Below are 23,374 nucleotides of genomic sequence, written 5' to 3'. Positions count from 1 at the left end.
TAATAAATAAAATAAACATCAAAAACCTTTTATGAAGATGAAATTGTATACCAGTATTCATGATACAAACCTGTCATATACACCGAAATCAATTACTTTAACATTGACACTGTGTTATATTCAAGGTAAATATAGTGAGGTATGTGCCATATATAACCGAATAAGATGTGCGGTGGCACGAAAGTTCGGTACAAACGCCATCTCATACCTTCGTTGAAAGCAAAAAACTGAATTAGAAAGTCGGGCCATCTGTTGTGAGATAGCGAAAATATTTTTGTGAAATACAAGTAATTCGTAGTCAACCATTTAAAAAAAAGATGTCACTGGCATCGAACTTATGTGCTAGGCCGCGCATCTGAATGGCATTACCTCATCACTATATTTACCTTGGTTATATTGTAATCAAACAGAGAAATGATAAGCGCGGCCCCTCACGGCTGGGACAGAACACGCCTGACTGCTTTTTTCATAGAACGGTTGAACTGTCAAACTTTTTTACATTTGTATGTAAAATTTTGACAGTTTGGTTTTAATACCGATATATCTCGTTTTCGTTAACGACATTTATAGCTTATGATTGACGTTCTGGTTGCATCGTCTTCAAATTTTTCAGAAAAAATCCGTCAGGCGTGTTCTATACCAGCCGTGAGGAGTCGTGCTTATTATTTCTCTGTAATCAAAGAATTTCTACACTGCATATAATATCTTTGATTGTAATATTATGCGGCCTGATTTCCACTTACCAAAAAAGTACTCCAATTCTTCAATTTTTGTTTTCTTTACTTGAAAGTTTGCTTCCTCACTGCTCTTACACGGAGTAATTTTTGTTGAGTGGAAACCATACTTTATAACAACAATATGTACCTATAAAAAAACGTTTCGAAATAAGCAGATCATTTTGAAAAGTTTTTTAGGCGTTTCGAAATGAACATATCATTTTGAAACGCTTAGGCGTTTCGAAATGAGCCAACGCACTTCAAGCAAAAGTGCTATTAATGACAGCTGCCAAATTTGCTTACAGTATCAAAATTTTTTCAATGCATTGTTTCAGTTTCCAGTTTCAGTACCCTATTCAGAGTACCACTCATGCTTGAAGTGCGTTAAATGAGTAGATCATCTTGAAACGTTTCAGTAAAAGTTCCGTAAAATGACATGTGAATCTATTAAACTATTCCTCAACTCGTGGAAGAAAATTCTTAAGAGATTTTTTTTCTTTTTTTCTAGAAGGGTGAGCTAGTCAATGACGGACGAAAGCAATGTACATTTTTTATCTATACACTATTCACTTGAATTGGAACAATCTCAAGTGGTTAGGAGTCAATTAAAAATCTGGGCGTCCATACGAGTTCAACGAGCTATCACACGCCTCATAAGGTTAAGATTTGGCCGAGATATTAAATTTCAAAACTTGGAAATTTGCATGAAGAAATTCATTTTCATACATGTTGAAATTGATGAATTTTACCAACCTTTGTTACTGTGTTACTCTGTTACGGCGAAACTTTTTAATTTACCGGTGGATCTGGCTAAAATTTTCAGGGTATGTTAAGGACGTAATTCTAAGAAACTAATTTGAAGGAATTTTTATAAAAGCTTATAATTTCGGAGCTATGAGCGTGTTAATCTATTGAGCTATGGGACCTATAACTCGGAAAATATGGCAGATAGAAAGTTCGTTTAAAAGACAAATTTATAGAGTTTCAGATTTCATTCGACACGTCTTTCATGGTTTTACTAAAAGGTCGTCTATTTGGGAGCTAGTAGCGTTTTAAGTGCGAGCTATGTCATCCATATAACAGGGGTCGTAGTCAAAATTGAGTGATCCTTATAAGGACATAAGGACGGAATTCATTGAGAAAGTAAGGACATATAAGTACAAATTTGATAGTAAGAAAATCTTCAATTGATGCGATTTTAATTGGTACATTTTTTTGATGTTTCAACAGACACGCCGAATTTCGTTTTCTCGTTGAGTGCAGTGCAGAATCTTATTATTTGAAAAACGCTTTTATATCACATACTGTTTAAATGGGTTTCTTCCTTCCTTCCATTTAGATTTAAGTAGCTTCTGAGGAAAATAGTTAAGAGAAAAATGAAGTTGATGTCGCGATGGGAGCGAGCGAGATTTTTTTATGCTTCTGTCATTTACGTGAAGCACTGCAAAAGCCCTTCTTCGAACGCCGTAATTGCGCTGAAGATTTGAAATGAAAAGTCACATGGGTCGATCAAACGCGACGTTAAATATCTCCAACTTGCGGTGTTCTCATATCAGAGTGCATTGAAATTTTCTTTTCAGTTCCTTATTATTCATTCGACCATTCATTCAAAATTCAATTTCGTGGCGCACTGACGGTGTCAATAGAAGGCTGTATTAAAGATGAAGTTATGCCAAAGTATCCGCTTCAAGGGACACAGCTGGGAATCTATAGATACTGCTCTACTCTATGTACACAGTCTTCACGCTAAGATTGAGCCGTCAGTGAAAAGTCTAAAAAAATCGCAGGAGCTTTTGACCTATGTATGTGGAACGTTATTTTGCTAATTTAATTTTTATTAGGCGAAGTACGCCGCAGGCAAAATTTTTACTGCCATACGTTCGTTCAAAATATTAGTAACATCAATGTTTTTCAGATCTGGTCAGCATTATTCGAATAAAGAAACTTTGATAGTATCTGATTTCTCGTTAGGAACATTTACTACAGTCACCGTTCGAAGTCGGCGTGTCTGCTTTCCAACAACATTTCTTCTTAGTTTTGACTTACATCTGTTACGAACTTGCGGCTATACCTCGCGTATCTTTAAAGTTACAGGTTCGGCTGAGCAGAGAAAATTTAGAAACAACCCCCGAACCGCTAATGACGTCTCTCAGAAGCAGGGCCTATTTTTCAAAAATGTTTGAGAAATTTGAGAAATTTTAGAAATATTTTGGAAATTTTAGAAATTTGAGAAATTTTTGAGAAATTTTGGAAATTTAATACTCCCACATATATTTACATAATTTCAAAAGTACTTCCTAAAAAATATTTACATGCCAGCGAGCGGTAAAGTACACTTAACTTCATTGTGAAAATGTGCTTACAGGACGCTTACATGTAAAATGACTGAATTTAAAGGTGTTTTACTCGCTGACATTTGTCAGCAAAGTAGCATACGTGCATCTTTCCTATTGCTATTGCTATTTTGACTATTTTTACTAGTGTAGTTGAAATTATATGAGTCAATAGGATAGTTAGAAGTGATGGCTTTGTATTTGGGATAAACATCGTCAGTTAGATTTGGATATCTGAATTATTTTTAGAATCTCCAGTTTTATTCCTTACAATATTTCGCGAAATGAAATTTTTGAAGTATCCACTTACGCAACTTATATTCTATGAAAATAGAAATTTCCAAATCTTCAGTTGGAACCTCTACATTTCTCGACATGAAGTTAACGGATTTGTGACCTAACAATTTCAATCAAAATTAAATGGAATACCAAAAACATTTGCTTTTTGTGCATAACTTTGCCTGGTCATGTAGATTTAGCGTAAAGTTAGGTCAAGTTCGGTTAAAAATGCCACAAGTCTGGGTGTTTAGCTCAATTTTAAGAAGTAATTCATAGTTTTAAGCAATTAACCTCTCAAAATAATTCCAGTATATCATGCCCGCACGTTAGTTAGCGGGCGTGACGCAAGTCCACTACCAAAAATGTTTTTTAAAAAAATTTTTGGGGACGGCGGAGCATATTTACAGCAACTTTTTGACTTCTCCCCCTTAACTCCAACGACCCCCAAACTAGGATATCTGGAATCTAGGAATCCATACGAGTTCAACGAGCTATCACACGTTACTGCAGCTTCAAAATTGGCCGAGATATTGAACTTCGAAATATTGATGTTTGTATGAAAATAAGCAAAATTTCGTTTTTTCAGATAACCGAAATCGCCTACGTTAGTTAGTTAGTTAGTTCCAGGATTCCGGGATCCAGGAACTCCTAAACGTTTCTATAGATTTTCCTGAAATTTTGGTTATAGGCTAATAATGGCCCAAAAATAAGAATGGAATTTTCAAAAGTTGGAAAAAGCTCATATCTTGCGAGCTGGAGCTCCTCAAAGTCTCCATATACAAATGTCATATAAAAACCAATTTGTATGTGTGTGTGTGTGTGTTTTGTATATTTTAGTGCATGATCTGGATGGTAATGTGGTGAAAGGTGTGTGTTGTTTTTGGATGTGTTTCTTGTTGGAAATTGTGTGGATTATTAAATATTAACTTACACCAGGTCGGTTCCCAAATTTTGGGATGACAGATGATTCCTCTGGCACTTCCTACCTTCCATCGGATTTTTTGATGGATTTGGGTTATTTTCGACATAAGTGAGGTGTTCCAAGGTTGGTTCCTAAATTTTGGGATGACAGATGATTCCTCTGGCACTTCCTAACTTCCATCGGATATTTTGATGGTTTTGTGTTATTTTCGACATAAGTGAGGCGTTCCAAGGTTGGTTCCTAAATTTTGGGATGAAAGATGATTCCTCTGGCACTTCCTAACTTCTATCGGATTTTTTGATGGTTTTGGATTATTTTCGACATAAGTGAGGCGTTCCAAGGTTGGTTCCTAAATTTTGGGATGACAGATGATTCCTCTGGCCCTTCCTAACTTCCATCGGTTTTTTTGATGGATTAGGGTTATTTTCGACATAAGTGAGGTTTTCCAAGGTTGGTTCCTAAATTTTGGGATGACAGATGATTCCTCTAGCACTTCCTAACTTCCATCGGATTTTTTGATGGATTCAGGTTATTTTCGACATAAGTGAGGTGTTCCAAGGTTGGTTCTTAAATTTTGGGATGACAGATGATTCCTCTGGCACTTCCTAACTTCCATCGGATTTTTTGATGGTTTTGGGTTATTTTCGACATAAGTGAGGTGTTCCAAGGTTGGTTCCTAAATTTTGGGATGACAGATGATTCCTCTGGCCCTTCCTAACTTCCATCGGTTTTTTTGATGGATTCGGGTTATTTTCGACATAAGTGAGGTGTTCCAAGGTTGGCTCCTAAATTTTGGGATGACAGATGATTCCTCTAGCACTTCCTAACTTCCATGGGATTTCTCGATGGATTAGGGTTATTTTCGATATAAGAGAGGTGTTCCAAGGTTGGTTCCTAAATTTTGGGATGACAGATGATTCCTCTAGCACTTCCTAACTTCCATTGGATTTTTTCATGGATTCGGGTTATTTTCGACATAAGTGAGGTGTTCCAAGGTTGGTTCCTAAATTTTGGGATGACAGATGATTCCTCTGGCCCTTCCCAACTTCCATCGGTTTTTTTGATGGATTCGGGTTATTTTCGACATAAGTGAGGTGTTCCAAGATTGGTTCCTAAATTTTGAGATGACAGATGATTCCTCTAGCACTTCCTAACTTCCATCGGATTTTTTGATGGATTCGGGTTATTTTCGACATAAGTGAGGTGTTCCAAGGTTGGTTACTAAATTTTGGGATGACAGATGATTCCTCTGGCCCTTCCTAACTTCCATCGGTTTTTCTGATGGATTCTGGTTATTTTCGACATAAGTGAGGTGTTCCAAGGTTGGTTCCTAAATTTTGAGATGACAGATGATTCCTCTAGCACTTCCTAACTTCCATCGGATTTTTTGATGGATTCGGGTTATTTTCGACATGAGTGAGGTGTTCCAAGGTTGGTTCCTAAATTTTGGGATGACAGATGATTCCTCTGGCACTTCCTAACTTCCATCGGATTTTTTGATGGATTCGGGTTATTTTCGACATAAGTGAGGTGTTCCAAGGTTGGTTCCTATATTTTGGGATGACAGATGATTCATCTGGCACTTCCCACCTTCCATCGGATTTTTTGATGGATTTGGGTTATTTTCGACATAAGTGAGGTGTTCCAAGGTTGGTTCCTATATTTTGGGATGACAGATGATTCCTCTGGCACTTTCTAACTTCCATGGGATTTCTCGATGGATTAGGGTTATTTTCGATATAAGAGAGGTGTTCCAAGGTTGGTTCCTAAATTTTGGGATGACATATGATTTCTCCGGCACTTCCTAACTTCCATCGTATTTTCGATGGATTTGAGCTGCAGTCAGAAAGAAAATTTTACCAAAAAAAAAAAAAATTGCGTCACAAAGTGGCAGATGTTGAGGTAACCATGGCTATGAAAATAGGACAAAATCCGTCGTCAAATAATGGAATTTAAACGGAAGAAGGCCGAATCATCTGCCACTTTGTGACGTAATTTTTTTTTTTTGTAAAATTTTCTTTTTGAAACTTTTTGGGTCACTTTTCTGTTGATAAAACGTTTGCGTACAGGCGCAGAATGCGTCACCCTCAGCGATATCAGTTATTTTGTAAGTAAGATAAAGGACTTGCGTCACATTTACCCTTCTGGGTTTTTTGGGGGATATATCTATAATGTAGAGTACAAATATTTCTCCGACAGAAAATTTTGTCACATATCTGCATAAGTAGTTTACATTAGATACTGCAAAATTAACTCATTACATGAGGTAACAATTTTGTGACAAAAGCAAACTCTCAATGTGTTTTTGAGCATCTTGTTACGGTAACTGTCTTTTTGACAAATGTAGAGTTTTTATATCCGAGATGAAGTCGAGGTATACATTTATTATTGTCGAAAAACAGTTACCGACGCAAGTTGCTCAAAAAGACACGAATGAGTTTGCGAATATCACAAAGTTGTTTCCGGATTAATGAAGTGCGTATCAGCTTCCAATGTATTCTGGTTTACACCCAAAAAATGAAACATGTAATTTGGCTGCAAATAGTATAATTTTTGGCTGCAAATATCATAATTTACCAAATTTTACCACATACGAGCGCATACGAGATTTTTAGCGTGCGCACTATTCGAGGACCAGATTTAAAAATGAATAATGATGAGCAGCATCTTTTTCCAAGTCAATTCCGAAAAAAAGTTTGAAGACTTGTAAGGCTTCGGTTTTATAAGTGTTTTACAAAAAAAAAATAATGAATTACAGGATGACAAAGCAATGAACTATTCAAATTTAACTAATTTGACAATAAACGAGCCATCAGAACAGTCGGAGCGTTTGCTGCGACTGAGCCCCGTACAAACCCGTATATCTATTGCGTACGTGACCCTAGTGCGTCTGTCACCCTACTTTGACCGTAAGCCTATGCGCCGGTTAAAGTAGTTAAAGTAAAATTATTATGTAATGTGTACATCTTAGAAATTGCACATAGCGCAATTACGAAGCCCCGTACGACGTTCCTTTCAAATAAAACCAAAATTTCAAATAGCCCTAAAATTTTAATTTATTGAGTATAAATACACATAGGGCCTAGTATCGGCCTCAGTCCGAGGATCCAAATTTAATTTATTTTTCAACTACATTCTATTCGGCCTTTGATTACCTTCCAAATGAAACAAAAATTACGAAAAACGGATGAAATTTGCTCGAGTTATATGTAAAATACACATAGGGCCCTAGTAGCGGCCTTAGTCCGAGGACCCAAATTTAATTTTTTTTCAACAACATTCTATTCGGCCTTTGATTACCTTCCAAATGAAACAAAAATTACGAAAAACGGATGAAATTTGCTCGAGTTATATGTAAAATACACATAGGGCCCTAGTAGCGGCCTTAGTCCAAGGACCCAAATTTTTTTTTTTTTCAACAACATTCTATTCGGTGTTCGATTATCTTTCAAATGAAACAAAAATTACGAAAAACGGATGAAATTTACTCGAGTTGTATGTAAAATACGCATAGGGCCCTAGTAGCGGCCTTAGTCCGAGGACCCAAATTTTTTTTTTTTTCAACAACATTCTATTCGGCCTTGGATTACCTTCCAAATGACACAAAAATTACGAAAAACGAATGAAATTTACTCGAGTTCAATGTAAAATACACATAGGGCCCTAGTAGTGGCCTTAGTCCAAGGACCCAAATTTAATTTTTTTCAACAACTTTCTATTCGGCGTTCGATTACCTTCCAAATGAAACAAAAATTACGAAAAACGGATTAAATTTACTTGAGTTTTATGTAAAATACACATAGGGCCCTAGCAGCTTTTCACTTCTAAGGCCCTAACTCACGGTCCACTCACCCGATTTTAAAAAAACTTTTTTTTCCTGGATTGGTATTAACAATACCTATCATTTGCCGTGTCATTTACATTTCCATCGTTTATTTTGCCATAAATATCACCAAAAGACCTTAAATCACTTAGGTGGCCCTAACTCACGAAGGGCCGACCCGAATATGCCCATCTTCGAACTTAGCCTCACTATTTTGACTATCTTTCAAGGAAAAAAAAATTTTTGAAATCGGTTTTGATTTACTCAAGATATCGACGTGACGGACAGACGGACAGACGGCCCAAATTTTTATTGCGGATTCCGTCATCTATGAACATAGGCAAACACTTTGCCCTTACGGTCTGCTTCGAATTCCATCAATTACACACGGCATCGTAATCCTATAAGCCCCTTCGTACTTCGTACGGGGCTAAAAATCATTGAAATTGACGTTTTACATTCAGAATTTCTGCCACTTTTTGTTGCAAACTTTTTTATTATAATTTTCTTCCTAAAATTTTTCTGGTAAGATTTTTGTTGATAAAACTTTCGCGTACTTTCCTCATCAGCTGTCATTTGTGACGCATACCTTTTTGCGTGTCGAATCTGTAAGCGTCACCTACACCGATATCAGTTCTTTTGGAAGTGGATAACAGGACTTGCGTCACACCTCCACTGTAAGTGGTTTTGGGCGATTTGTTGAGATATATTTTTTGGTTCGGTTTGATTTTGTAATTTTGATGATAAATTTAAAAATGTGATAAAGTTCGGGAAAGTTTAGGAAAATAAGGACCTATCGAAAGAATACTCCACTAATACAAAGCTCATGTAACGAAAATTAATAATTTATTGATCTAAATAAAAAATGTTTAAGCAGCTGCGTTGGCGTCGATACGTCCATGTCCGACGTGGTTGTTGGGTCGAGTACCCTCTGGTACTCCACCACAAGTTCTGCCACCGGAAACGTGAGCTAAAGCAGTGCTAGTGAGACGAGCGTGAGCTGCAATAACGGTACCACCACGAGCCTGGAAGACCAAAGCAACAGCTCCGGCAACATGTGGAGCTGCCATACTGGTGCCAGACAATGTACGCAATCCTGTATCGGCCAAGTGAGAAGCAGATGCAACGTTAGCACCTGGAGCAGCAACGTTAGGTTTTACTGCGTTGCCTGGGCCTGGACCAACACTGGATGACGTCCAAAGCGCATTTGTGCTTGTAGTGGCTCCAACGGCGAAAGCGAGTGGTTGATCTCCTGGCGATGAATGAGTGTTGCAGGCATTGCCACTGTTTCCAGCTGCAAATACAGCCGAAATACCAGCGTTTCTCCACGCAGTCAAAATCGGATTGAACCAAGTTGAACCACCAGCACCACCCCAACTGTTATTTACGATTTGTGGAGCTCTAGCACATTGAGCTGCACCACCAGCAGTATTTGTTGGACAAGCCATAAAGTTGCCGCAAGAGTTAAGATCGAAAGTGGAGCAACCAGGACCAGCACAGCCACGACAAGCGATCCAACGTGAGTTTGGTGCAACACCGAGACCTTGAGTACCGGAGTGACTTCCAATGCAATGAGTTCCGTGTCCATTGGTGTCAGAAGGAACTGCAGCGTTTCCAGTTGGCGCAAACCAGTTATAGTTGTGGTTTTCTCCGGCATTGTTTCCACGGTAAGTGGGAGCCAAAGCTACATGAGTATGACGTGCTCCAGTGTCGATGTTTCCAATAACGATTCCAGTTCCAGTTAGTCCTCTAGCCCAGGCAGCTGGAGCGTTTACATTTACAATACCCCATTGATTGAGGATGGTGTTGTTAAAGTCTCTGAGGTCAAAGCTTTCGCCTTCTTCAGTTTGTTCCAATTGGATAAATTGTTCAGCGACCAAGGATTCAACGTCTGGATGGTTCCTCAATAGTTCAACGGTTTCTCTGTCAATATTGCGAACGATGAGCTCATTTGTGATCCACAGTTGATCAACGTAGTGCTTTTTGCCTGCGATCTTAACTTTCTCCAAAATTGCGGTAACATCAGCTTGGACTACATCAGCGTGATCCTTAAGGATGGCGTGTTGGGTGTCCAAAATAGCAGTGCGGGTTGTGAGCCTCAATGAGTAGAAACGATCCCATGCAGATTTAGTGTCAGCTCTTCGGAACGTAATAAGAACGTTGGTTAGTTCTGATTCTTCAAGATTTTTGTAGATCTGTTCTTCAACCCTTGCGATTGGGTTAGAAACTGACAGACAAATAAGTCCGAAAAGAATTTGAGCGATTTGGAACTTCATGTTGGTATAACAATCGTCTGTAGTATGATTGATATTGCTGCGATACACTCGCTTTATATACGATTTTTCACTCATTCATAGTTTCAGATTACGCTTCATTCAACAACATTAAAACACCAAAAACAATTTGCTCAAGTGCTTCAATGAACGTATCTATTACTTATCACATTATCGATCTACGACCACTTGCAAAATCATTCAGTGTGTATCTAGGTACTTCGGAAAACACATGAGATAAAATTTTTGGCTTTCACAGTTTTTACATTAGGCTTATCTCTGCAAGGTTTAAGATGATTATTGTTGAAGGGGAGTTACCGGATATATATACAACAATCCTGTAAGCTGTCGTTGATTCATGAAATCGAGTGGTTCAGCAAACAACATCCAAATGGTCTGAAGGATGAGATTCTTCGTAATTTGGGTTTGATTGTCCTTGCGTATATAACATGCCGAGTCAGAACAGGAATCAGTGAGCGTGGTTAAAAACATCTAAAATAAGTTTATTTTCGCTTTATTGATTTTACAACAGTAAGTTTACTAACATTGACAAGAAAACTAAAAACGTTCACAAAACATCGGGACAAATCTAATACTTCACGTTACATGAAGGTACAACTATGTTGCATGAGTAAGTGTAAAGTCATTTGAAATATTATTTCCAGTTGATAAGTTAAACGTTGCAAACATTGAAGGATACGAGTAAATTCCAATTGTACAAAACATATTTGATTGCCAATGAAATAATTATTTCTTTTCTGGACCGGACTCCAACCAAAACGTTTCCATTTCTCCTTTTCCCTATAAAATTTTTTGGAACATAAACTTTCAATCCATAAAATCACAGAAAAAGTTAAGAATATAAGAGTGTTAGGGTAAGGATACACTTTTTTTGACTTATGCCTATGGGAGCTAATCTCGACCACAAGCCCATAAAAATACGCAGAATATAATATGACAAAACACAATGTATTTCTTATGGAGGAAAGTGCATGTATGCTTATTGTGCGTTTTTTTTTGTTTGGGATGGCGTTTCAAGGTTTTTTAAGAGTGGAAAATAATTTTGAAAAAATAAGTATTATTTCTAACATCACCACCTGATGAGATTAAAAGTTACTTTTTTTCACCTTAACTTTTACGAATCCTCTCTGTTTGAGTTTGTATCCAGCTTTTTTCAATCTGTCTGCGGTAAATTGCGATACTTGAATTTTATTTGGTAGACCACTGCTTTCCATTCTGGAGGCTGTGTTAACTGTATCACCAAACAAACAATATCGAGGCACTTTCAGTCCAACCACTCCAGCTACGACTGAGCCTGAATGTATTCCTTAAATTGAAAAAAAAAGTAAGATCTCATTTTGGCTTGAATAACTTCTTCATGCAATGATACTACCAATTTTAACCGTAACATTGGGAAGATTTAATTCCTTCATGCGTCGAACCATATTCAACGCCAAATCTGCTGCATGTTCGGCGTGTAATGGATTTTTATCGGGAGCTTTAAAGAAAAAAGGGGAAATACATGGTGTGTGGATGTACTTTGAATTGAAACAGAGAGTAGAGAGACTACCTCCACTCACTGCCATGTACACATGACCAACAGTCTCCACTTTATACACCATCGGACCTTGTACTTCGTCGTCAAATGCTGAAAAGGCAGCATTAAGAGTCGATACGGCTGTCATAGCTTCCTGAAGCGAGTCTTCAGTTTGTGTTGTGTCCTAAAATTTCGTTTGTAAACATTTCAATGTCTTTGATCAATACTCTCCCTAGCAACCAAACTACAATTATTAAGGTGGTAGATACGTTTATGAATCACTGCTACTTTGTTCGCTCGTGTTGTTGTTGTTGGTTTTAAGTCATATTAAAAATCAGCGTTTCTCAAACTTATTTTCCCCCCTACATCGATTTTTTGAGAGAGTTTGGATGCTAGAGGGTGTATTGCTTTGATAGCAATTTGCTCAATGGTCGTGAGATATGATCACATACTCAACGAGCGGATCACAAAACTTGCCTGAACTTCTCCAAAAATAACTGAAACTTGTTCAAAGCTCTGACAAGTATCGAAAGTGTTTTGACCATTTCTGAGCCGTTCTGCGATCGGACGCGGAATCATTGAATAAAGTAATTCATCTCCCTGACGTTTCCATGAGTCTGCTAACTCTAACGATGTTTCCAATTCGTCCGACCTCTCTTCCTCTTTTTCAAATACAAGTTCCAATCGAGAACAATGCTGCCAGCCGGCCATTACCATCTCCTTACTGAGACCGTGCGGATTCAAATCATTTAAAAATAGCCCCATGCCGTGTAGTTCTTCCACACTATTGATCCTAATAGAAAATTTATTTAAGCAGATCAATTCCATTAAAAACTAACACTAAGACTAACAATGGGCTGCATAAAAACACGATGGCGTCAATGTCGGTCATATGTCTCATTTGTCCCTTCAACAGAATCCGCTTTTCGGTAGCATTGTCTTCGTGTTCCAAATCCAACGTCGAAGTAGTTTCCGATACATTTTGTGTATCAGGCTTCGCAGCGCTGCATATTAGTTCCAACTCAAAAATTACAAAATGCATTTGAGTAACCGTAGCCCAATTGAAGTTTATTCCCTTCGGCCGACGTAGTTTAAAACAATCGGTGACTGCAGAACCGATAAATATTTCTGGTTTCTTTTGAGGATTTTGAACTATCCTAAATATAAGGAAGCAAATGGACAGTGTTGGGTAAGAAGTAATTCTTTGCTGAGAATGAATGGTCTCTTATTAATCCGAACATTCATTCGCGTCTTTACCATGATTCGAAAACTTTTTCTCCGGCTCCCTTGATTCTCATTTGATGATCCAAAATTAGAGCAAACGGAAACAATTCTAATAATACCCCACTGTCGACTTTCTCAAGATTCAGCTGCGACTCGTGTGCTTTTAAATTGATACGCTTTGACATCTGTCAAGTAAACAGCACAATTGTTATCAAAATTACAAAACTCCAAATTAACAGTAATTCAATTACGCACATAGTCTCGATTGTCGAAGTCAAGTCGATACTTTACTGTAACCGTTTTCGCCTCCAATTGAAGCGGTGCAGTAGTACTGCCAGGAGTATCATTTATGCTTTCCAATACTCTAACGTCGATGTTTTCGAGACCATAAAACATTGACGCAATTTCATACAGCAAACCTTAGACAAAATTGTTTTGTTTATTCCATTGGAGCATCTAATATTTTCACATAGGAATGCTTGTGGCATATGCTGGAATGGTACTTGGTAGGTGGAAAAAACCTTTCGTTCTTGGACTTTTTCTTAAAATTAAAAAGTTTTAGCTCCCCAGCTGCACAAATTCCTATTTTATAGCTCTGCAGCTCAAGCGACAGTGGTCAATGAAAGTATAAAAAAAGGTATGGTCTATAATGTCGCCCCGGAGGACTGCAGACATAAACTGTGAGTGTGTTGAAGATAAATCGGTCGATCATACCTGTTTTATACTTTCATTGCTTGTTGTGTGACATTTGTTTATACGAGCCGAAAGCGAGTTCAATAATCGTGAAAGAGTCATGCTCATCTCATCATCGGCTCAACTTATGTTCCGCTTTTAAACTTTATCTTCATATAATATAGTCACACACTGAAGAAAATCTTTGTGTTACAGAACATACATCAACATAAAGACATTATTCTCAGTGATGTGCGTTTGGCCAGGCTTCCTTTAGTGTAGTTATCTATTTATACAAACCCATGAAATATTTTGAAAACCCAGTCCTATTGCTTCTGTATACCTAAAAGAGAACGTCCGATTACCGTCAGTGCACACAAAACATTTTTGAGCGAATTTTCTCTACCAAAACTGCTCCATTATCGTCAGTTTCTGTAAGCTGCATCGACGGGCTTTTCATCTTTGGATAAGTAAATCTCATCTGTAAATGAATATTGTCGACCGATTGCAAAAAGTCACAGAAATATCTGCCGGTTGCTTTCAACATTTTGTCATAACCGAAATTTGTGAAGAATCGGACGAAACATTTGCCGAAATAATCCATGAAATAGTCGAATGATTCGCCAGTAAGTGCAGATAAAGCTTCTGCTAAATCAGGCATCAAATTGTCTGGATAAATCTGAAACGGTTTGAACGGAAAATTGAGGGAACGACAGTGCGTAAATATGACTTTAACTGTGGAAATGTAAAATTGCTTCCGTTCGGTTTTTCTTAATGGATGTATACATTGTATAGCAATGGATGTATACATTGTATAGCAATGCACACATTATGGGTATTATGTGCCTAAGACCAATCATGCATGAACTTATTAGGAAAATAGCTAATGAACAAACCTGATGAGTGTTGAAAACAGTGTTTGTAGCTCCAGTTGCTCTAATTGCTTTCTTCCAGATGTGATCACCAAATTGTTCCTAATACACAAAATGACATACAATTATCTTTTAGATCGTCTTATTCAATATCTTAATTGATTTATGTTTCAATGGTTGTGTTGCCTTTTCTCACAACACTAATAGTGGAATGTATTTGCGTCAACGCATGTTTAACTTACATAAATTCGATGTAGAATTAGATAAGCTTTCGTTGTGTTTGATCAAAGAATCAACTATAGTTGATCTTTTCAACAAAAAAAATCAGTTCAATGGATTCTTAAAATATTACAGCGCATTGTTAAGTTTCAGTACCCTATTTAGAGTACCAATCATGCTTGTTTCAGTACCCTTAAAAGGGTGAAATTATTTTTGAATCGGACACACCATTTTGTTTCCGGACATTTATGGTGCTATCGATAGGGAAATTCAAGGTGATCATTTCGTAGAAGAAGTTTTTTTTTAAAACGACCTCTCCGGCTCGGGCCGACTCTAAGAAAATTTGAAAATTTCAAAATCATGACTTTTCCAGAAAATTTCCCCCCGAAATGAAACGACCCGGCCGGTTTTGATCTAATGGTAATTTGTAGAGAATTAACAGACGATTCTAATAAATGTATCGTCGGGTCGAAAGGTTGTAGCTGTGAAAGTTTTTTAGGATTTTTTGAAAAAATTGAAAAACCCCTTCCCAATTTTTTGATATGTTAAATGGGATGTGCTAGCCTTCATTTTAAGCCAATGAAATGAAAAATCGTCTGTCAATTCTCTACAAACTACCATTAGATCAAAACCGGCCGGGTCGTATCATTTCGGGGGGAAATTTTCTGAAAAAGTCATGATTTTGAAATTTTCAAATTTTCTTAGAGTCGCCCAAAAACAAAAATGGTGTTTCCGATTCAAAATTTTTTTCACCTTTTAGAACACCACTCATGCATGAATATTCCTAAAAAATTCAAGGTAAAATAAAAATGTATAGGAAAAGCTTTGCCCGAACTCATCGTCGTCATACCCTAATTTAGTCGAATTAAAACGAGAACTGGCGACTTTTATTTTACTTAACTTGCAGCAAATTCATCGTTGATGGTCTAATTGACTTCAATTTAGCTGGGATTCTACATCTCGTTATATTTACCTGAACAAAATGTTGAACACTTTCCAATAACATTCCATACATGATTGTGACTCCTAGGAGAATAAGAATTTTTATTATCGCTCTGTCGTATATGTAATTGCAGTGGGGGCCACGAGTTTCTAGAAAAAATATTAAAAACAATATACCCATAATTTTCAAACAGAAAGATCTACAATGTGTAGTCTACATTAAAGATGCGCGCTTTCTATAGTCAGTCTATCTCGAAATGGCCTTCTATTTTTTCTGAATGGGACTTTGATGTCCGATGTGCATTGGACTTAGAACTTCCAAATTAGAAGTCATCTTTCAAAGTTAAATACTCTAATTCCTAGACCGCAATGCTATATATCTGACAATTTTCTACTCAAATGGTATCTTCTAGGAAGAAAAAAGTTTTTTTCATTATCTGTTTCATTTAATATAAAACGACCCCATCCCGATATTAGATTACATAAAAGACACCGTTTGATACACAGACAATGGCTTGATACATAAAAATACAAATAACAACAATCTAATAATGAATTTTTACCGTAATTCCACTTGCTTCCACCAACAAATATGAACTTAAACTAACGGATATTCGGAGAAATATTTCAGCTAATAGCCAAAATTAATTGAAATGTAAATAAAATGTGAACATTAATTTTCGGATGCGTGTCTGTAAGAAATAATTACGATATCGACAACAATGTATCAATTTGTGTAAACGCGATAATCGAGGGATAACATGCCGATAATTTAAGAGGGTTGCCACTCATAAAATAGAAGGTTGTTGCATGAATTGCGCGACAATGTTTAAACGAAAATTAAAACAACAACGACATAACAATACTGAGCAGACGACCACAGATGAGATGTTAGGGTCATATGATTGACTTTGCGTACACGGCACTATGTACGATGGACAAAATATTACTAGATATTAATGATTGTCATGTGTAAAGTGAGACAGATAAAAAGTGTTGTTGTTATAAGAGTGAAAGATTCTTGGTCTACACTTTGTGGTTTCAATACACACTAGGTAATTTTGAAGTGATTTAGATCTTTCACCGAACTAAAGTTCACTTTATGGAAAATTCACCTGTTTAAGAGTATATTCATCTGATATTTGGCAAAATCACACTACTATTCCACTCCACTATTATTTCAATGGAACCCACAGAAATTTTTCTTTGTTCTAAATAAATCAATAAAGAAACCCATGTCATGCGTATTTTTTTATGCAAAAGTTTTTTTCTCGCTTATCCCAAAATATAAATAGAGAAACGAAAGCAAATCTCAGGAGTTTTTCAAATGATAATATCAGCGTGAAATTATTATAACATATGAACATCTACGACCGTGTTTATCATAACCAAACACTGTACGGTAACAGTGACGCAAATCCTCAACAGCTCAAAATTTAAAATATTTTTGTAGCTGCGTCCATCACCAACCTCTCGAAAACATTGCACAATTGCTTTTCACGGCCAGTCAAAGTATTCATTTTTTCACCTCAGCTGAAACTTTGGATGCTTTTGTTGAGGAAAATTATGTTCGCTACACTCCGGTCAAAAACAAATTTCCTCTTTTTTGGCCCTAGGTTGACAAATAACTATTTCTCAGTTATGGCTTAGACAGAAAACAAGGAATTTTTTACGTGAGCCCACCTTAATCTATCAGTTTTCCGAAGTATAAACATAAATGAATTTGCGTCACACGCACATTTTCAAGAGTATTACAGTAAGCACAACGTAAATGCATCAAGTCCTAACGAACTATTTTTCTTCTTCAAATGAAAATGCTTGGTATCTTAGCGTTAGATAATTTCAAAACATTTTACCATGAAACGAAAAATAGTGTCGAGTGGTTAGGTACGTAATAACAAGAGAATAATATGCAAAACCACGAAATGTTTTATTCCTAGTACAATTCCATGCTATGCCTATGTAACTGAATGACGAAGATAATGAGATTTACTCGAACACTATCATAATAATCAATGTTATCTTACGGATTTTCCAGAGTAAAGTATCTTTCACCATATCTTTTTCACGTCCTCGATTTGCTCGTTGTTTGACGGGGATTTTTTTTGTTTAATTTTTAAATGAAATACATTTCCAATGAGTGAAATATCGTATATAAAGCGAGTATATCGCAGCAATATCAATCATACTACAGACGACTGTTGTACCAACATGAAGTTCCAAATCGCTCAAATTCTTTTCGGACTTGTTTGTCTGTCGGTTGCTAACCCAATCGCAAGGGTTGAAGAACAGATCTACAAAAATCTTGCAGAATCAGAACTAACCAACGTTCTGATTACATTCCGACGAGCTGACACTAAATCTGCATGGGAACGTTTCTACTCATTGAGGCTCACAACCCGCGCAGCTATTTTGGACACCCAACACGCCATCCTTAAGGATCACGCTGATGTAGTCCAAGCTGACATTACCGCAATTTTGGAGAAAGTTAAGATCGCAGGCAAGAAGCACTACGTTGATCAACTCTGGATCACAAATGAGCTCATCGTTCGCGATATTGACAGAGAAACCGTTGAACTATTGAGGAACCATCCAGACGTTGAATCCCTGGTTGCTGAACAATTCATACAATTGGAACAAACTGAAGAAGGCGAAAGCTTTGACCTCAGAGACTATAACAACACCATCCTCAATCAATGGGGTATTGTAAATGTAAACGCTCCAGCTGCCTGGGCTAGAGGACTTACTGGAACTGGAATCGTTATTGGAAACATCGACACTGGAGCACGTCACACTCATGTAGCTTTGGCTCCCACTTACCGTGGAAACAATGCCGGAGAAAACCACAACTATAACTGGTTTGCGCCAACTGGAAATGCTGCAGTTCCTTCTGACACCAATGGACACGGAACTCATTGCATTGGAAGTCACTCCGGTACTCAAGGTCTCGGTGTTGCACCAAACTCACGTTGGATCGCTTGTCGTGGCTGTGCTGGTCCTGGTTGCTCCACTTTCGATCTTAACTCTTGCGGCAACTTCATGGCTTGTCCAACAAATACTGCTGGTGGTGCAGCTCAATGTGCTAGAGCTCCACAAATCGTAAATAACAGTTGGGGTGGTGCTGGTGGTTCAACTTGGTTCAATCCTATTTTGACTGCATGGAGAAATGCTGGTATTTCAGCTGTATTTGCAGCTGGAAACAGTGGCAATGCCTGTAACACTCATTCATCTCCAGGAGATCAACCACTCGCTTTCGCAGTTGGAGCCACTACAAGCACAAATGCGCTTTGGACGTCATCCAGTGTTGGTCCAGGCCCAGGCAACGCAGTAAAACCAAACGTTGCTGCTCCAGGTGCTAGCGTTGCATCTGCTTCTCACTTGGCCGATACAGGATTGCGTACATTGTCTGGCACCAGTATGGCAGCTCCACATGTTGCCGGAGCTGTTGCTTTGGTCTTTCAGGCTCGTGGTGGTACCGTTGTTGCAGCTCACGCTCGTCTCACTAGCACTGCTTTAGCTCACGTTTCCGGTGGCAGAACTTGTGGTGGAGTACCAGAGGGTACACGACCCAACAACCACGTCGGACATGGACGTATCGATGCCAACGCAGCTGCTTAAAAGCGATATAATTTACTTGATATTATGTTAAAACCAATTGAAACCGAAATAAATTTGTTTTCCCAAATTTGGTAATTTTGATAGATCCTACGTTTTACTTCCTTAATCGTTACTTGCTATTTTAGCATTAATTAAATATCGAATGAAACTTTCGTTTGGTAGAATTTTAGGTAATTTTTTGTAATATTTAGATAATTAATATACCAGGGAATCTAATGAATCAATGCATATTCCAGTCAATATTTTACATAGTTAAGACCATACTATAATGAATGTTCATGGAAGCGATGCATGGTACTCGATAAAACGAATGCATAAATCGTACATTACACAAATTCCTTAAAATTGTGAAGTTTGGACAGCCTTATCTGTTAGAATATAAATCACTAAAGCTTTCCGCGTGTATATTACTAATGTCAACACTCTTGTTATATATCACTGCTTTTACAATTTCAAATTTTCTTATCACGAAATTGGGTACGTCCTTAAAGTAGGGCGTTATCAAAAACTAAGTGAACAATCCAAGTTATTATTTCTTATCGATCAGTAGATATTGTTTATTGTCAATTAGCGATTTTATGTTGTATCAAGCGAGGGGTAACTACCAAGTTAAAATCGAGTCACACTACTTTCGAAAGTAAATACGAGCCACCGCGATCAATATGTACATGTAATCATGTGAATATCTCAAATTTCGGCAATTTCCACAGGAGTTGTAGGTACATAAAAAGTCAGGTTCTTATGATAAGTTTTAGATCACATAACAAACACAAGTTTCCAATTTTATTAATCGATTTATTTGGACTTTATAACAACGCATCTGCCACCTGAATTGGTGATGATCTTTTTCTCAATTTGAAAGCAGTTGTCTATGGTGGTAGTTACATTTCACATCAATATTTTTCTTCCACTATTCGTGCAATCATCAATAAATATTTAAAAAATTTCAATTTACCAACAAATTAAGAATTTAACCTTTGAAATAATGGTTCAATGTCAAATGTAACCGCAATGTCCTCGACTACTTTAAGCAGAACGGTCCAACGCTGAATCCGAAAGCCTGATTTGGGCGTCCATAGTCTTTCGGTGAAAAGTCTATCAGCGGCAAATATGACAGTTTTGTTGTTCGTATCTCAAATATCGTTTCGCTGATACTTTTGCCGGACTAAATATAACAAACAATAAATTAAATTTAGACTAGAGGCCTAACTACACAGATTTACCTTGCACCCATCAACCAAAATATTTGGTTTCAGTTTATCGGTGTCATAACCGATTTCCATTTCATTGTCTCCCAGAAATTTGATGGCAGAATCAAAGTTTTTCAATTCAGCGTTGAACCAAGCCGCACTGTTAATACATTTGTAGGTAAAATTTTGATAGCCTTCCTGTGACAACAGACGTAAGAACGTCATTTGCACCGATCCAATGGAATCGTATGTAACTTGAAAACCGTCTTTCAAATTCGAATACCAATCGTTGTCATCCTCTTTTCGCCATTGAATGTAGGATGGAAGTACGGCACGGTCTTTGTCCGGATAAATACACGTTTCACCCTTTGCCGTTAAATTGCAAAACACGTAGACTGCATCATCTGGCATGCCAAGATTTGGATCGATCCAATACCAACCTAATGGAATAAGAAAATAACTGTACACAAAGCACTGCATCAGATTTTATCGAAGACTTACCATCTTCGAATTGTGGATGACCGAAATATAAATCTTTGCACGTTCTGACTGGATTATCTTTTGTTCCAACAGGCCGCCGAATGCGATCCATTTCTTGTTTCATTGCATATATTGTACTGTACATGTCAACGAACTTGCTTCCCAGTTCGTCCTTCTTGGGGGACTTTGACTTCTTCTTCATCTTAGCCTTACTGTGAGCATCAACCATTTCATCGGTTGGATACCTAGCGATCTCATCATCGTATACAAAATCATCGTTTACGAAATCTGCGTCACGCTTCATTCGATCCTCTCCTTTATTCGCCTCGCCGTTGTTCATCCTGAATAACAATTCTGGCGGAAGTAATGGCGCATCAGCTGTTTTAGGAAGATACTTTTAGTTTATGGCCTGTTTGAACATTTTCATTGAATATTCACAAACCTGGTGGACCCGGCGGTCCTGCAGGGCCCATTGGTCCTGTTTCACCTTTCGTGCCTGAAATTAATTTTGTTTTCTAGTCAAACAAATTTTTATGTAACATGTGTGAAACTAACCAGCAATTCCTTCTGATCCTTTCGGTCCCAATGGACCTGGAACACCAACTGGACCGGGAGATCCTTCACTTCCTTTCGCTCCAACTGGACCCACTGAGCCAATTTCGCCTTTTGGCCCATCTAGTCCCTGTTCACCTTTCTCTCCTGAATTGGATTTAGGACTTTATTACGAGATAGCTACAAGCATATTGTTTGCGGTTTTCTTTTTATTTATTTTTTGCAGTGAATGTCAGGAATGTTAAATATTTAGGTGTATTCTTTCATCGTTCTAAATTTATTATATTTTCTTTCGATGAATCGAAGCGAATCGAATTTCTTATCACAATTTTCAAACTTCAAACATTGACCACTCTGAATAAATAGGATTGTATAAAACACTCAAGCAAAATCGATTATATTTTAGATGTTCAATTTTAGGTTTTATGAAGTCAAAAAATCATTGAGACTCGAAGAAAGAAGAGTCAAGAAAGGGAAATCTTTATTTGAGTGTTCCTTCAGTGTTTTCGTTTGTTCAGTTAAAACACACTTCACCTTTAATCCCAGCATCCCCGATATCGCCTTTCGTTCCAGCTATTCCAATGTCTCCACGGTGTCCTTTCGATCCACGTCTGCCTCTGTCACCCTTAAAACCTCTCGGACCTTGTTCGCCAATTTTTCCATCCAGACCCATTGCACCTTGCTTACCTGTTGAATACGTTTTATAAGAAAAAATACTGTCCATTTTTTTAAATAGGTTTCAATTAAATTACGACGGGAAAAAGTATGTTTTGTACTTAAAAAAAAACCATCTAACTTACCAGGCAATCCTACTTCTCCAGCTAATCCTGGGGGACCAGGACTGCCGTCTTTTCCCGTTTCACCTGAAATTGAATTAAATATTTTTTTAGCTCTTTCATCAAAACAAGAAAAACAACCTATCCAAACCTTGTAAACCATCGGAGCCTGGCGGACCCATTATTCCAACGCCTTGTGGTCCTCTATCACCTTTTTCACCAGGAGGTCCAGGCATTCCTTCATGAATATGTATATGAAATATAATCCTAAAATAGAACTGCTTACTGTGTTATACCTTGATCTCCAGCTGGTCCAACAATCCCTGGTTTACCAATTGGACCAGTTTCACCAGGTTTACCTGAAATGTATAGGACCGTTTTTGTCTATCTTAGATTTACAGATCAGCGACATTCTACTTCATTTTTGAAATAATCAAGCTTACCTTGAGGTCCTATGCTTCCTGGTGGACCAACGTTTCCAGGCTTTCCTTCTTCACCATCCGTTCCTGGCTCCCCTGTTACATTTTGTATATTTAAAATGAAATTTCATTTTTGTTATTGTGTTATGATGCCAGAGAAATTGAATTTTTTCAGATAATTTTTTCAGGACGTTTACCTTTCACTCCTTGCAAACCCGGTTCACCACGCATTCCAGGATGACCGACTGGACCTCTAACACCTTTTGGGCCTTCAGAGCCAGGTAATCCAGGCCTTCCAATTGGACCTTGAATACCGGATCTTCCTTCTTCTCCTTTTTGTCCAGGATTACCCTTCTCTCCATCTTTCCCTATAGGACCTACCAAGCCTCTAGGACCCATTGAACCAGGTTCACCAATTGGACCTAAAGCCGTTTAATAAATTAGGCAACGGAAGCAAAAGCGACATTAAACTTTACTTTTCTTCATTGAATTAAGTTTACAAAATCAGAAAACACAGAATAACAAAA

At 37.6% G+C, this 23,374-nt stretch overlaps 4 protein-coding genes across 4 annotated transcripts in view; 1 reads left to right on the top strand and 3 right to left on the bottom strand.

Annotated features, from left to right (window-relative positions):
* Positions 1-8,942: 8,942 nt before the first annotated feature.
* Positions 8,943-10,349, bottom strand: LOC119075567 (bacillopeptidase F-like). Its single transcript, XM_037182035.1, has one exon. The coding sequence runs from the start codon at positions 10,347-10,349 to the stop codon at positions 8,943-8,945; it is 1,407 nt and encodes a 468-aa protein (XP_037037930.1).
* Positions 10,350-10,921: 572 nt separating this feature from the next.
* Positions 10,922-15,906, bottom strand: LOC119077102 (soluble guanylate cyclase 89Db-like). The gene is made up of 12 exons (XM_037184261.1): positions 15,844-15,906; positions 14,676-14,753; positions 14,186-14,458; positions 14,080-14,122; positions 13,363-13,526; positions 13,141-13,292; positions 12,735-13,040; positions 12,361-12,676; positions 11,917-12,067; positions 11,740-11,844; positions 11,474-11,673; positions 10,922-11,147 (listed from the first exon to the last, which is right to left on the bottom strand). The coding sequence occupies exons 1-12, from the start codon at positions 15,883-15,885 to the stop codon at positions 11,094-11,096; spliced, it is 1,884 nt and encodes a 627-aa protein (XP_037040156.1). The 5' UTR covers positions 15,886-15,906; the 3' UTR covers positions 10,922-11,093.
* Positions 15,907-18,023: 2,117 nt separating this feature from the next.
* On the top strand, positions 18,024-19,430 carry LOC119075566 (bacillopeptidase F-like). Its single transcript, XM_037182034.1, has one exon. The coding sequence runs from the start codon at positions 18,024-18,026 to the stop codon at positions 19,428-19,430; it is 1,407 nt and encodes a 468-aa protein (XP_037037929.1).
* Positions 19,431-20,338: 908 nt separating this feature from the next.
* LOC119075565 overlaps positions 20,339-23,374 on the bottom strand; it is a 34,738-nt gene continuing 31,702 nt past the window's right edge. Inside the window, exons 74-84 of the mRNA XM_037182033.1 lie at positions 23,045-23,269; positions 22,872-22,943; positions 22,725-22,787; positions 22,580-22,666; positions 22,453-22,515; positions 22,187-22,339; positions 21,656-21,799; positions 21,543-21,596; positions 21,122-21,478; positions 20,654-21,060; positions 20,339-20,595 (exon numbers count right to left, since the gene is read on the bottom strand). Of these exons, the coding sequence (XP_037037928.1) occupies positions 20,452-20,595; positions 20,654-21,060; positions 21,122-21,478; positions 21,543-21,596; positions 21,656-21,799; positions 22,187-22,339; positions 22,453-22,515; positions 22,580-22,666; positions 22,725-22,787; positions 22,872-22,943; positions 23,045-23,269 (1,769 nt within the window). The 3' untranslated portion in view covers positions 20,339-20,451. The remainder of the gene's footprint in view (positions 20,596-20,653; positions 21,061-21,121; positions 21,479-21,542; positions 21,597-21,655; positions 21,800-22,186; positions 22,340-22,452; positions 22,516-22,579; positions 22,667-22,724; positions 22,788-22,871; positions 22,944-23,044; positions 23,270-23,374) is intronic.

Source organism: Bradysia coprophila, unplaced genomic scaffold, assembly GCF_014529535.1.
Source record: "Bradysia coprophila strain Holo2 unplaced genomic scaffold, BU_Bcop_v1 contig_232, whole genome shotgun sequence".
Classification (NCBI taxonomy): Eukaryota; Metazoa; Arthropoda; class Insecta; order Diptera; family Sciaridae; genus Bradysia; species Bradysia coprophila.
Note: the sequence above shows the minus strand (reverse complement) of the source record. Positions and strands in the feature narration are given on the sequence as shown.